Raw genomic sequence first — 16188 nt, forward strand, 5'->3', positions numbered from 1 at the left:
TATGGTCTCTATTGTATAGAAACTGTAGCTATTGGAGGTAATTGCCCGCTTTTCTTTTGATGAACACATCTACAGACTGCCAGAGCGCGGGAGGGGTTATATTTCATTTAAAGTTATGTAGGTCAGAATCTTTATACGAATTGAAACGCTGAACTAGCAAGAGCATTAACCAAGTCTGGATTGTAGCGCTGATAGCTAATTAGTTTTGTGCTCGGGTAGCAAAAACGTGTTGAGTCCTCTCATCAAGAGAATAGATCAACTTTATCCATCAAGTGGCGCGAAGATATACGTGCTTCTCTGCGCCGCCTGCTGCTTGTGTATCTAAGTTGAGTAGTGTGTGCCTCTGCATCAAAATATCCAATTAGTATACTGTTCGGAATGAGGGCGATTCAGCTATCCCTTCTACACATTCTAATCTGCCTTGGTTGTTGCTGTGGATAGGTCTCCGCATTGGTAGCTTGGGTCTGAATAGTCTTCACTTCATTCTAGAGTTTCTTTTCTTTTTTGTTTAAGTTTGGTTTAGTATTTTTCAGAAGCACTAGGATTTAAGTTAATAGTAAATTGAACTTAAAAAGTGGTTTAATTCAACAATTTGTGTTGATGTCATGCAAAGCATCTGCTCATAACTTTAACCACAAGTTCTGAAACCTAAGTTGTTCAGTCAGTTAAAGGAGACTTATTTTTTGTGTTTTCGAGCAGCTGCTTTATACGACACGAGCCCTCTTCAAGTTTCATTGTTCATTGTTTGTTCTTTCTAGATATTAAGGTTTTTTTTCATTAAGGAATAAGGAATGCTTTTCTTTTATTGTAATTTAACTTGACCAATGTATCCTGGTACTCTTGTCGGGCTCGTCAGAGCACTAGTTGTTACTCTATAGTTAATGGAACAATGGCGATTACAGGATGTCGGAATAGAAACCATCTTTGTGCATTACATGCTTAGTCTGCCCTCAAGGAAGTAAAGCAGAAGGGATAAAAAAACGAAACTTCAGCTATTTTTGGTTTTCATTTGACCCCATGTTTCGTGCCTAGGCAGGAAACAGTAAGAATCGTATCTGCCCCTATTGTCACCTTGCATTTTAGAATACACAGGCTGACAGAAGAAAATTTTAAAAAATGCAACAGACTTGCTGAGTAACCAAGAGTGACTGCGCGAGCTGGCCTGTCTGACGCTTCTGGAAAGTTAGGGAAGGATTTGCAGAACAGAGCTTAGTTTACCCACAGCATTGAATGAGTATCTACAAATAAAATGCAAGTTACATTGCTATATGGATTAGGCAAAGAAGGTTTTAAAGAATATAACACTTTGCCATGATGTGATGGTGAAAATCTAAGTTAATATACCAGAATGTTAGTTAAAATTAAGAAAGTATGTCTATTGGCATACTTCACAAACACAAATTAATTCATCATGCTGAAAAACAACAATGAAACGGACAAATTAATTCCCAACACTAAAACCAACATAATGTTGGACCGTTGCAAGTTTTTTCACGAGGCAAACGTTAATACAAATTTAAATGTAATTCGATGTTATAATATGAATACTTGACACCCTCAATTTAATTTATTATGGCCTGAGGTTCTGACTGAGTCTGGGGGAAGGAGGGCATCCATGGTTTTTGCAGGGGGAGGCAGGGCTCGAGTTTCGTTACACCACTCTCCTGCACATAAACTTGTTAATACACAAAAAATTGTGAGTCCGCTCTGTTCACTGCCACTGTTGGTTTCCTTCAGAAATGGAACGTGTGAGAGGCTGTGCTGGACCCTGAACATGCCTTCAAGGAAGTGTGAGTGCAACAAGGCTGCTGCATTAATTCACCACTTCACTAGTCAGTCTCTTGCCCCTCCGTTCTCACTTAAGCCACAATTTGTGACACGTTTGCTATTTTAAGGCTTGTTACAGAGCGTTTGTATATTTGTCCTTACACATACTGAAAACAGCAAAACCACAAGTACTAAATAGCAGAGTACAGGGGACACGAGCCCAAAACAAAGGTTTTAAAGGGGCAGGGTTTGGAAATTAGCATAGGCAGTGTGCACTAATGTCACAGAGAGGGGCATTGCATGTCTATTATTCCTCTCTAGGGGTAATGAACCGAGATTCACATAATATGAGCATGCACATGGGCAGTGAATGCCCTCATGTGCATAAATAAGGAAGGCATACATGTATTTTTTTTGCCACAATGTGGGAGTTTTATTGCTGCATGGCCAACTACTTTAAAGGTCCCAAAAGTGAGACCTATTGGCTATGCCAATGCTTGTTTCAGTTGAAATGTGACTATTTACTGCTTTTTTTCCATCTAACAGGTGTAACTCATTCCGTTTTTTACCAGTCCACTTTTCAGTAGAGCTTGAAGACCAGTGGATGACTTTCTCTCCTTCCTTGGTTGATAAGATGAGAACCACTTTCCTTTTAGCCTGCCAAGCTGGGCAGGACCACATTCAATAGCTTGTTTTCTAACACTCCAGATGCTAAATTCGAGCACAAACTTTGTTAGTAAATTTAATGCCCAACAAGTCCCCTTTCATTGGCATCAGTCATCAAGCAAGATCTCCCTGTTCACTGTAGACTATTCTTCTTTCCAGATGAGGGGATGCTTGAGTAAGCGTGTCTTCTATCCAATGTCTCATTTGTTCTCTCCTGCACTCTCTCAATTGTCATTTTACTTTGCAGGGTGACAACGCGGAGGTGGAACTGGTCAAGGGCTCATGTGTTAAGGTCACTCCAGATGATGCCTTCAAAGACAAGTGTGATGACAAAGTCATCTGGGTGGACTACAAGAACATCTGTAAGGTGCTTACGGTTGGTGGCAGGATCTTCGTGGATGATGGACTCATATCACTGCTCGTCAAGGAAATTGGTAATTGGTGGTTGAAGGGCAAAGTATAATATTTTTGGGCCACAGATGTATGACTGGTGAGGAACATGGATATTACCACAGTCCAACACAAATGTGACAGTGATGTAGAGTGATCAATATTACTTACCGTCCATGACTGATATTCAATCTCATTGATTGTCACATGTAATCGATGTCTATTGCCACATAGATCCTTTTCCATTACTGCCTCTGATATTCAATGCCAACCTTGATCAATATTCCTTCTCATAAGTGGGTTAATAATCATTGCCACCTATGATAAATGTTCATTGAAAATCATTGGCTAATTGATCAATGCCCATTGTCACCTGCGAGTAAAAATCATGGCCACCAAGATAAGATTACGAAGGTCACCCCCCTTCTGGAGACCGAACGGTTGGGACTCTTGGCAGATTTGATAAGTGGGCTCTCAAGGGTCGGAGATGTTTGGGCCAGAGGTAAAGTGGTTCCCTGTGCAGACCTCCAGTGTGATTATGAGTGGAGCGTGGGAGAGACCTTTCGATACTTACAAGTCAGAAATGCGTTGCATGGGGCTATCCCCGAGGGTTACAGATTTGCTGGCTGCCTCGCCATTAGAAGATAAACTCCTTGATGACTATCTTCAAGACAAAGCAATCTCCCTGACTTGTAGAAAGATATTAAATAACCTACCTGACGTATCAGAGAAAACCAGGGCCAAATGGGTGGAGGAGGTGGGCGATTTGGATGAGGATTGGAGGGAAGCATTCGCGTTCTCTTCCCCCCCCCCCCCCCCCCCCCCCTCCTCCGGTAGGTGGCAATCCGATCCAGATTCAAGCTCATACAGCTCAAGCTGCATAGAGTATACTATACTAGAGTGTTGTTGGTTAAGATGGGTGTCTTGCGTTCCTCATTATGCCCTAGAGACTGCGGTCAAGAGGGGTCATACTTTCATCAGTGGTGGGACTGCCTGATGGTACAAACATACTGGGGTAAAGTGACAGGTAAAATGTGGGAAATCTGCGGGAAATCTATGTAGGTCACTCCCTGATTATGTCTTCTTAATATTTGGGAGGCAACGGATTTGACGGCAAAGGACCTGGGTCACCCTGGGCAACGTGGTGGTTAAACGCAATATTACAAAAACTTGGAAGGGAGCCACTGTGCCTAAACCCAGAGATTGGGAGGCCGATATGGACTGGTGCATGCAGATAGAAAGGGTAATATATGAAGGGAGGGGAGGCCCGCAAGAGTGGTCCAAGATTTGGGGCAACTGGAACAAATGTATTGACTCCAGGTTGGCGGCCAGCAGATATGGGAAACCACCCCACTCCAAGCTCTAAAGTGAAAAACCTGGGTGTGATAGTGGATAATAAACTGACCTTTTGTGCTCACATCAGTTCAGTTGTCTCCGCTTGCTTCTTGATTCTGTGAGTCTTAAGGAAAATAAAACCCTATCCTTCAGATGACAATTTTAGGATGGTAGTCACAGTCCTTGTACTATCACGACTTGTCTATTGCAATAGCATATATCTGAGCGCCCAGAAACAACTGCTTAATAGGCTTCAGATAGTTCAAAATGCTGCGGCTAGACTACTGTCAGGTATACCTAAATTTGTCTCAGTCCGAACAGAACTAACTCTGCTACATTGGCTCCCGGTGAAACAGAGGGTTCGTTTTAAGGCCCTCTGTATAGCCTTCAAGGCCCTTAATGGTATTGGCCCTGACCACTTGAGGCAGAGGTTTAAATGGTATATCCCTGGTTGGGCGCCTCGATCCCTGGGTGCTAAATTGGTCCAAACACCGACCTTCAAGAAAGCCGGCTGGGAGGGAGGAGCTTCATCACCTGCACATCCAGTGTGAAGACCTGAAGACCTGGCTTTTCTCTCTCTGATCGCATCGACGTATGTTTAGGCTTAACTCAGCGCCAGGACACCCAAAGTAATCGTGCGCTTCTTATAAATTCCAATAACATAACGTATAGAGGGGTGTAATGTGCCCCACTGAACCCCTCCCCTCCCCGCAGGAGTGGAGACTGCCGGGCGAGAGGTTGGTCGCAAGCTGAGCGGATATGCTGTAATGTTTGATTGGCTGATCAAACAGATAAGAATGTGAATGTTACATCACTGTATCAAGTTATTCTTAACTGTGTTCAATTTGAGCTGATTATCCAAATCTTTTTATAAATAAAGTTTTTTTAAAAAATCATTGCCACTGGTGATTGATGCCCATGGCCCCCGGTTATTGATGCCCATGGCCCCCGGTTATTGATGCCCATGGCCCCCGGTTATTGATGCCCATGGCCCTCGGTGATTGATGCCTCAGTTGATTGCCCTTTGCCACCGCTGAATGATGCCCATTGCCACTAATGCCCATTGCCACTGGTGACACTGGATCTGTTGAGCGGTGATGACGAAAACATTGGTCTTTGTTCATGAGAGGGTTTCCCCTTGGTAGAGACCCCTGGTAACTCCGAAAAAAAGAATAATTGCCTGAGTCTAAAGCAGAAAGGGCAACCTCTATGTTGAAAATCAGTAAGCGAACGCAAACCCAGAGACTGAAAAACTCTCAGATCCCTCAATAGGGGCACCGCAGGAGGGAAGTCTTCCAAAAAGACTACTTTGTCAAAGGATGTTAAGTCGAGACATTTCGACGTTGAAAAGGGATCTCTGGAAGAGTCAAAGTGCTCGATGATGACACGTCATCGAAAGATTCCTCGACTTCAAAAAGAAAATTTATGTTGAAGCTTGACCCCAAAGAACTCTCAGCAGAGATGAAGAGGAAAAAGTGGCGCCTCGAAGCGGAAATGGCAGCGTCAATCCAGACCAAATATTTTGACACTTCTCTTAAGGAATTTCAAACTGCCCAGAAAAACCGGGTTAGAAGGAGGTAGAGGAATTTGAACCTCCCATGACACCTGAGCCTCAGGAAGAGAAGGAGGAATCCTACAAAGAAGAGCAAGAAGGCTTGGGAGTGTTTCAGGGGTCTGAAGCCTCCGAATATGTCACAGCTCAATGGCATGACATCAAGACAGATTCCCCTGATAAAGGAATAGATGGTTTACTGTTGAGGCCTTCACATTTGGATGACATTGCAATGTACAGTCAAATCATAAAGGCTGCAGATAGTATGGAGTTCAGCTGGAAGAGAAGATGCAATGTTTCCTCATAGAGACTTTAGTACGATCACAAACCAGGAACCAGTTTCTCCCAGTGCTACCCAGTCTACTAGATCAGGAAAGGAAGGCATTCAAGGAGCCTGCTGCAAGCAGAGCGTTAAAACCCCCTGCATACATTAAAGGAATGGTGCTGGTTGATAATCATCACTTCCACAGCGAAGAAGACGGCCAATATTCCATCACTGTCGGGCTACCCACAGACAAGGAGAGTAAAAAGATGTATCTGATGGGCAGAAAGTTTGACAGGAGCGCAGCCATTCAATGTGTATAGCAAACTCCAACGCCCTCCTTAATAGCTATGATTACTAATATTGGGAAGAGATGGCAGAGCTTATGACACCTACCAGAGCAATATAGGCCAGCCTAGCTGAGGAAGGTAAAAATATTGCGAACGCATTAGACGCAGAAACGCATTAATTGATGGCAGAAACATCGTTAAGACACCACTCTTGGCTGTGAATCTCGGGATTCAAACCAGAGGCGCAAGGCGACCAACCTAAGTACACCTTTCTGTGGGGAACAGGTTTTTAGAGACATTGTGAATGAAACACTGCAACAGCTAAAACAAATCAATGGGAGCGTTGCAATTTAGGGGAGCCTACAGAGAGGTGCTACATCATTACACAGCAAGAGGCACTTTCCAGAGTAGCACAGCTCATCAGGACTTCCAAAGTACCACTTTAAGGCAATCAGCAGCATCCTCAACACCAGCAGTAAGGACTCCAGTCCTTTCAGGGACGATCACATGGGAGGGTCTGTGGGTGGCAGCGACAGGCGCTACCTGCTTTTAAAAAAACTTAGATATGCATTCTCTGGTGCTGAGTGAGAGCACTGGTGTTATTTGCGAGCAATTGCTTTTTAAAACATTTAATTTGTTTTTAATGCGTAGCACTACCAGCCATTGGGGGGAACCGAGAGGGTGCTTGAAATACTATTGCTGGTCTGTGGAACTTACCTGTGTTGCCCGCCCCGTTCCGCAGCATCCATTGTGTGCGTTTGTTGCGGAGGGTGTGGAGCCCATCACTTCCGGGTCCACAGGAAGGAGGGTAGCGGTCTAGTTTTGCCGCCCCGCTACCTATTTAATGAGGAGAGAACAGCGGCCGCGCTGCCGGCGTGCCTAAGGCAAGCCCGTCTGCGCCCGTCCACGGCCGTACGGGGACCGGGGACAGAATCCCTGCCCGAAATAGACGTATTGTACAATATGGTAGGGAGGAGCTAATGCAGCTATGTCCCCCCCCCACCCCCTCTCCTTGAGGAATGCCTGCCGACACAGTATGGTAGTGACCCAAGTTAGAGGCTGCCAACACTGCTCATTCAGTGGGAGTCGGGAGCATTTTAGTCAGGGGGGTGTAGAAGGCTGCTTTTGGGTTGATTACTGAATTGGATTAAGATCCTACATTGGTTACCCATCCATAAGTGTGTCCTATTTAAGGTGCTTGTCATCACCTTTAGAGCCTTCCAGCTCCAAGGACCAAGATATCTGTCTAATGGCTTCAAACGCTATCTGCCAGCACGCTGTTTGAGGTCTGCCAATCAAAACCTCTTGGTAATTCCCAGATTTAGATTGACCACCAAAGGGGGGAAATCTCTTTTTGTACTAGGAGCAAGAGCTTGGAATAAATTGCCAGCTCATCTTCGGAGCATAGCCAAGGAGAGTGAATTTAGGAAATCTTTGAAGACCTGGATCTTCTCACTTCCGGATGCGGCTTGTAGGGCATTAGTGTAGAGCTTGTAATACGTTGAAGTTGCCTTCTGTCCACCAACCTTTTCCAGCGGGGTTGGATGTGAGCGCCAAGATGCTCCTTGGAGCGATAGCAGCGCTATATAAGTGTGATTTTACATTACATTGTAGGTCCCTCAGTAAGCACAGCGTTGAGATCTCTGAGCTTCTCGTAGATGAGGAGCTCGACGTGCTGTTCCTTACGGAGACTTGGCTGGGGGCAAATTAGGATCCGGACATTACAGAGGCTCTTCCACCTGGATATACGTTAACCACAATAGACAGAGCAGTGGGTAGGGGCGGAGGTATTGCAGTGGTGATAAAGGCTCCCCATGAATGCTCCCTGGACCCCTTACTGGTGAATGACAGCGAGGCTGGTCGCTTTGTATTAAAATTAGGCCCAAAGTCTTCAAATACCGGGATCCTTATATATAGACCTCCTGGTGCTTTTGGTAACTTCAGGGTAAGTCTGCAAGAGGGTATTGCCCACCTGGCTATTAGGCGGGATAAATTCCTAGTTTTGGGTGACCTTAATGCTCATTTTGAGGACCCTATGCACAAGGAGGCTGCTGAGCTGCGCCAGGACTTGCAGTCTATGCAACTGGATGTAAAATCCTGCTCCCCCACGCATCAGCAAGGCCACTTGTTAGATCCAATATTCACCAGCTGGGAGAGTGTGGAGATAGGGACCCCCGCTACCAATCCCTTGGTCTGACCACTTTTTGGTGCCTTTCAGCGTAGATGTGACTTTAGAGGAGAGACAAAAGGGGGTAACTAGTAGCTATCCCTGTAGAAAGTGGAAAAGCTTCATGCAGGATAATTTTAATAAAGAGCTGAGTGAAGGGGGGGTCCCCAGGAGGATCCAATAGTGAGATAGCGAGTGAGAACCTGGAAAGGCGTATTCTAAATGCCCTCAAAGTGGCACCGCTGCTCCTGAACAAAACTGAAAATAGAGTGCGGAAAACCGCTCCATGGTTTACCCCCACCTTGCAGCAGGCTAAGGCAGGATGCAAGCGACAGGAGAGAAGATGGAGAAGGACAGAGGAAATATCACATTCTGCTCAGAAGGGCGAAGGCCGCACATTATAAAGTTAATTTAATTTAAATTAAAGTTAGAATTGGGAATGCTGAGAATTCCTCTAAGGAACGCTTTAGAATTTATAAGGAGATCTCTACCTTAGCCAGCTTAAATACATCCAGCAATGACTCGGTGGAAGACTGTAATAGGGTGGCAGAATACTTCTCGCAGAAGGTGAGTAATATTTACTCCTCGTTTTCTGGCAGCCCAGTGAGCAGAGCTGATTTTGAGGAAATGTTTGGAGACAGTAAGACGGGCTGGAGACTGGAGCACTTTTCAGTTCCCCCCCCTCCTGAGACTTTAAGAAACATATGTCTCAGTGTTAAATCTGGCTCACTTAGAGACCCTGCTCCTCCTAAGGTATTAGTGGAGAGTTTGGAGATCCTTGAGCCTTACATCAGGCCTGTCCTTGATATGTCTTTCTTCACATATGCTGCCAGAAAATTGGAAGAAAGCTGTGGTTCTGCCCATTAGGAAGAAACCCACTATCAGCCAGGATATTTTAGAAAACCTGTGGCCTATTTCACTGCTGCCCTATTTAGCTAAGGTCAAAAACAACGAACAAGGGCTTTGACTCACCAACAGTAAAGCAGAGTCTAATATTCAAATTAACAAAAAGGGTGCCAATAACTGAGTCTGATTTTCAAAAACAACCTAATTATATTCAAAGCTAATAAACAATCAATTATTATCCAGAAATTGAAATTAATCCATTATTTATTTCTTTTTTGCGAGAATTTTTTGAAAAAACAAAACCACAATGTATGTATGTGTGTGTATGTATATGTGTGTGTGTGTATATATATATATATATGTGTGTATATATATGTATATGTATGTATAGGTTTGAACTGAATACCTGCAACAATTTTTGACAACAAGCCAGGGTTGTCAAAAATTGTATATATTTGCAATTTTCAAACTGTTTTATATTCAGTATTCTAAAACAGTCTTTCTTTTATGTTTTTTGCAAACAGTCTATGGATTAAGTCATTGACCATTTTGCTTTTCATGTTGTCTAATGTGCTATATGTTTGGTATTTTGTGAGTAGAAAGGAGTGTAAGTCTGTTTGGTTCACGTATGATGTCTGAGTGAGGGTGAAAGAATATATGTCTTAATTGTCTATTGTATAGAGTATCTGTCCTACCCCCACAAAACTCTTTCTTCTCTGAATTGTTCGTTATACATATATATATATATATATTGTTCATTGTGGTTTTGTTTTTTCAAAAAAACTTCTCGCAAAAAAGAAATAATGATGGATTAATTTCAATTTCTGGCTAATAATTGATTGTTTATTAGCTTTGAATATAATTAGGTTGTTTTTGAAAATCAGACTCGGTATTGGCACCCTATTTAGCTAAGGTAGCAGAGGAAGTGGTAAATAAACAACTGATGTCGCATTTAGAGGTGGCTAATCTTTTACACCGCTCTCAATCAGGTTTTCGGGCAGGATATTGCACAGAAACTGCCCTACTAAGGGTCACGGAGACCGTCGGACAAGGAGCTGATGCGGGACACACCATGGCACTGATAATGCTGGATCTCAGTGCAGCATTCAATACTTTAGCTCACTACACCTTGCTGCAGTGTCTGAACAGAGGTGGTGTGTCGGGTCCAGCTCTGAGTTGGCTGAAATCTTTCTTGATAGGGCGCAGTTTCCAAGTTAGATGAGGGACTTTTTACTCGGAGGACATTGCACTTGAACAGGGGGTGCCTCAGGGCTCCGCCCTGAGCCCCACTCTGTTTAACTTGTATATGTTTCCTCTGGCAGATATTGTACAGGCGTATGGGGTGGAGATAGTCTCCTATGCGGACGACACCCAGCTGCTGATCTCCCTATCCCAGGCACCCTCAGCCGAGGCATCCAACTTTAAAGCATATATGCAGGAGCTGGCCTCCTGGATGAATAAGAACTGCTTAAAGTTGAATGGAAGCAAGACTGAGGTGCTGTTGGTAGGTGGAGACCGGTCTAGCTGGACCGCAGACTGGTGGCCACAGAGTTTGGGTCCTACCCCCACACCTTGTACTGAGGCAAAAAATCTGGGGGTATGGGTAGACCCTTCCCTCTCTTATGATGGCCAGATCCGGCGTTTAGTGGGGAAATGTTTTGGCGTTTTAAGAACTTACATAAAACTTTAGACCTGCTGCCTCTGGATGCCAGACAGATGATGACACATGCTCTCGTCCCCTCCCGTCTTGATTACTGGAATTTACTATATCTGGGAGCTTCTGCAAAGAATCCGGGATGGCTACAGGTTCTTCAGAATGTGACAGCACGACTGGTTCTGAGGCTGCCCAGAAGGGCGGCTTCGAAGCCAGCCCTGGAGGCTCTTCATTGGCTCCCGGTCAAAAAAAGAGTGATGTTTAAGACCCTGCTCACTTGTCATTGTATTCTCCAGAATAAGGCTCCGCTATATCTGGGGAATCTGGTCACCAGGTATGTACCAGGAAGGTCCCTTAGATCCTGTGGTTCTGGGCTGTTGGTAATTCCTAAGATAAAGAAAGTGAGAATGGGCGGTCGCTCATTTCGCTTTCTAGCAGCACAAAATTGGAACAAACTTCCTGTCTTTCTTAGGTTAGAAAAATCGGATTCTATCTTTAGGAGACCACTTAAAACCCATTTGTTCACTATTTAGTTTCTTTCTTTCTTAGCTGTGGTCTGTCCTTTCTGATAGTCCTCTCTCCACAGTGCGAGGACACGCCGAGATGGCGTAACCAGGCGCTTTACAAACTTCTTTATTATTATTAAGGGACAGCCACAGGGGTAGGCACTACCCCATCAAATAAATGACTTGGTCTATACGGGCACCCTCTCGCGCAACACCAATGGGAGGCAGCATAAAAGTACTTTCTTTAGGAGTGGAGGAAGACACCTGACTATTAAACATTGTAAAACGTGTATATTGCATAGAACTTGCCAGGAGACCACAAGCAAAGGGACTAAAGAAAAAGGTCCATTCAGATGAGACCACATCACGTCTACTCAAGAGGTAGAGGAATTGCTGGAAAAAAGGCCAATAGAAAAGTTTGGAGAAGAGATCGGAAAAGGAAGTTACTCAACATATTTCCTAATATCAAAAGTAGACTATCTATGCCAGATTCTAGACCTCCAGTTTATAAAGAGACATAGATTCAAGATGACAGCCTTACAAGAGGTCATACCACAGTTGCATAAAGGGGATTACATCGCAACTATAGATTTAAAAGATGCTTACTTGCAAATGCCAATAAATTCAAAACACAAGAAATACTTGCCGTTTGTGGTGAACAAGACTCACTATTAGTTCAGAGTGCTGGCCTTTGGGATAAAATCCGCTCCAAGAGTTTTTACAAAGTGTCTAGAAGCAGTGGCCATAGATACATATTTATCCCTATCTGGTCAATTGGTTAGTAAGATCAGACTGCTGCACCAACTATAAGACACCTATTCAAGAGGGGATGAGGAGCGTCTTCACACTGGGACTCTCTATAAATATAGACAAATCTTCACCAAATCCAGAGCAAGAAAAACTGTTCATAGGAGCAAAAACCATTTTGATACTAGTAAAAGTAAATCCCAGCGAAAAGAGAATAGTGTCACTACTAAAAAAGGTGCCTTTACCAAAAGGGTCAGCCTCTGACAGTGAGGACTTTGGGGAGGTAAATGTTGGGGTAGATGGCCTTATGCACCCCTTTGATTCCATATGTGAGATTACTTCTGAGACCAATTCAGGAATGGTTTCAAAACCAATGGTCACAAGCGACACAGGAGGACATGGTGTGGTGAAACCGATCACATATAACCGAGGGAAGGAAATTTGCACAATCCACTCCAACAGTAAGCATTACAACAGAGGTCTCTCATATGGGCTGGGGAGCTCAAATGGCCTCGCTAAACATCAGAGGGGTCTGGAAGGGACCAGATTCAGTCCAGCATTTCCAGGTCTCGGACGAAAGACAGTGTTCCTAGCTTTAAACGCCTTTCAGAAAGAACTGTTGGGGAGAACAATAATAATCCAACCAGATCATACCACTAAAATGTACTACATCAACAAGCAGGGAGGGACTCTATCCTTTGCCCTATGGAGGCTGGCCCAAGAAATCTGTCTGTCTCCGCACTGCCCACTTCCAGATCAAACAGCAGTTCATCTACCAGAGAAGGTCCATGTAGAAGCGGGCTGATTGAGTAGACTAGCTTCATGCTTCCACGAATGGGAACTCAATCAAACTTTACTCAAACAGATATTTGGGGGTTGGGGAACTCCAGAGGTCGACCCATTCGTAACCCCAAAGAACACAAAATGCCAAAACTTTGCATCCAGACAGATACACCACCAATCCCTGGGGAATGACCGAATAGTCTTGGAAGCAGATCCACATTTCTTACCAAAGGTGATTGATCACTTCCACATAAATTGAACAATACAAGTTCCAAGCTTTTTCCAAAAGCCAAAGAATCAAGCGGAGAAAATATTACATACGCTGGATGCAAGACAAGCGATCATGTACTATAGTGATGCAACAAAGACCAGCTGGAAAACAAAGTAACTATTTGTTTCTTTTACAGACAACAATGTGGGAAAACCAGTAGCTAAAGGCCTTGCCAGATAGATCTCGCAAACCGTTCAATTTTGTCACACAAGTGCAAGGATAAAACTAAACTCTGCCACAAAAGTACACATCAGGAAGAAAGGAGCAACCATTGCCTTTCTAGCAAACCTACCCTTACAGAACATCTGTATTAGAGCTACGTGGTTATCAATACACCCGTTCACACAGAATCACTGCATAGACCTCCAAATAAACAAGGAATCTCCAGACAAAGTGTTAAAACATCTGTTAAGAAATCTCATCTTCAACCCATCCTCTATGAAATTGACAAAACTGCTACAAAATCTGTGCACCGCATGTGAATCCAGAAACGTTTCACACTGCAAACCGAAATGGTTTCTTACCTATAGGAATAGTTTTGCAGCTTGAAGATTTTTCTGGATTCAAAAGCCATACACCCACCTAGAAGATGAAATAACCCCAAAAAAATCTGAAGGCGACAAAGTGGGAGCTTCCGGAGGAGGGCATACGTCAGAGGAACAAGTGGGAGATCCATTGATGCCCAACAAAAAACAAGCATTGGCATAGCCAATAGGTCTCACCTTTGGGACCTTATAAGTGTTTGGTTATCCAGCACAATATCCTTGGTGCAACAACACCAACTGATGCATGGCTAAACACTTATAATGTCCCAAAGGCGAGGCCGATTGGCTATGCCAATGCTTGTTTTTGATTGAGAGGTATGCAGAAGCGTTTTGGATATCACGTTTTAATGCGCAACTTTCACACTGAGTTTAAACTCTTACTCAGACGACGAAATATATAGCAGGAACGTGTACCTAAAAAATTTAAATCCACATTAACTCCACATACAGCTAAGTATTCTCTGATACACCAGTCTGTGTTATTACAAAGTCATGAAATGATCAAGCAGAAAGATACTGTGCCTTTTGTGCACGGTAATGCATGTTTTGAAAACACCCCCTTTCAAAGTATGTGTTGTCATTTAGATAGCTATGGCCTCTCATGACACCGAAGTGAATGAAACACGTCTAAAACATTTCACCAAGGCAAAACCTTTAGTACCTATGTGTACTGTGCTTTATTTTTTTGATTTGGTAGGAGGGGAAGTCACTTCTTGTTGACCACACAGCTATACAACAAAACCATAACTGTAGCACATGTGCTTGCCCTCGCAAGCACATATTAAATGCACTTATGGCAGTAGTTTTTCAATAATGGGTGTAGGTCCACGCTTCGGACAAGTCAAACGGGGCCCACTTTATGTATTTTTCCTTAACTCACAGCAGGTTATATTGTACAAGTTACACAGTGCACAGCAGCACGATGCGGGTACTCTGCTTTTGCACCCCACAAAGGCCAAGAGACGTTTCGTATTCATCAGTACAGGACCAGGTAGGAGGAATAAACATTAGATTATGGTTTGTCCTAATTTTTTGACAGTTCACTGGATACGTAAGTGACTGAGCACCCTCTACACCAAGTATCTGACGTGTGTTTAAGAGGAGCAGATTGTGTAAATGAAGCCACCGCTTTGGAAGGCCGCCCTTTGAAAGTAAGGTATGAAAGATGGGAAATAAGTCCACGGATTCTTCTCAATTCCTTCACTTCTACCATAGTAGAGTGGATTGCTTTCGATGCAAATACAGCATAGAAAGTCATAGCTGCTTGTTTTGTTACTCAGCAATTTAGACTTTAACGTTTTTTTTTTATGCTGCGATCCTAGCTCCCCCACCCCCAAGGGCTTCGGTTGACCTTGTGAACAATGCAGACTGTTACATGAACGGCATCAGTATACGTTCAAAAGTTCAGGCTCTGTTCATAGACGGTTGATTTTGTCGAGGTGCAATCTGGAAGCAGGAGAAGCGAGTTGGAAAAGGGACGGGGCTTCACTTCGGGTCTACACGGCCGGTAAAGTGGATGGTGAGTCAGGGCACTCGGATCAGATTTGCTTGTAGGGTCACAATTCTAAACTTAAATCTGAAAATGATGTGGGCAATATTCTAGAAAGAGAAGACACACTGTACACACGAAAACTTCAGAACAGTTTGTTTTTGTTTTCGCCATAACCATGCAATTAAAAGGTTTAGGCAGGTATAAGTGGCATCAGAATCTCTTCTACGAAAAGCACTTTTATTCGACAATGCATGTTTACCCCCTCCAGCCACCTTTTCTGTAAGATCAAGATATGCATCAAAATAGAAATACACCAGAGCCATAATTAAATCTTTAGAACACATTTTTTGATTGTGTAAAATATTCCCCTGCATGATCCATATTCTCCATTATAATTTCGCAGACAAGGGCGGCATGTACTGATATAATAAGCATCAAAACTGTGATTGTAGCACAGTCAAGACGTGCTCAAGAGATGCTGGTTTTCTCAGAAAAAAAATACTGAGTAGTGATGATGGTTATTTCAAGGTAGCCGCCATCTAGGTGGCAAAGCCCCAATACCACCATGCTCTGAGGCTCCCAAAACTGCGCCAGACTTTTTGCTGACTACTTTGGCAGTGATGCCATCCAGTGCAAATATATGCATTTCAATCTTGTATGATTATTCTTTCCTCTGGTGAACATGACCAGATCCCGCAAAAACACCAAAGCTTGGCAATTTATGAGTGGATTTGGAAGTGGTGCTGGCTCTTGCAGACCACTGCACTGAACGGTTGGCAGAAAAAGCTTTTTCAAGAAAAATAAAGAGTGAAATGCAAATCGGTTTATTCAGCAGAACGATCTGATAGTACAAGCATATTGCCAGCATTACTGCCATCTCTACATAAGAGTAAAGCAGGAATTTGCTGGAATAGG

At 43.6% G+C, this 16188-nt stretch overlaps 1 protein-coding gene across 3 annotated transcripts in view; it reads left to right on the plus strand.

Moving 5' to 3' along the window:
* The window catches only part of LOC147661225 (pyruvate kinase PKM-like), a 61042-nt gene that overhangs the window by 29540 nt on the left and 15314 nt on the right, over window positions 1–16188 (plus strand). For all 3 annotated transcript variants that reach the window (XM_086951219.1, XM_086951220.1, XM_086951218.1), the window contains exon 5: window positions 2681–2867. In XM_086951219.1, coding sequence (XP_086807345.1) covers window positions 2681–2867 — 187 coding nt within the window. The remainder of the gene's footprint in view (window positions 1–2680; window positions 2868–16188) is intronic.

Source organism: Lissotriton vulgaris, unplaced genomic scaffold, assembly GCF_964263255.1.
Source record: "Lissotriton vulgaris unplaced genomic scaffold, aLisVul1.2 SCAFFOLD_791, whole genome shotgun sequence".
Lineage (NCBI taxonomy): Eukaryota > Metazoa > Chordata > Amphibia > Caudata > Salamandridae > Lissotriton > Lissotriton vulgaris.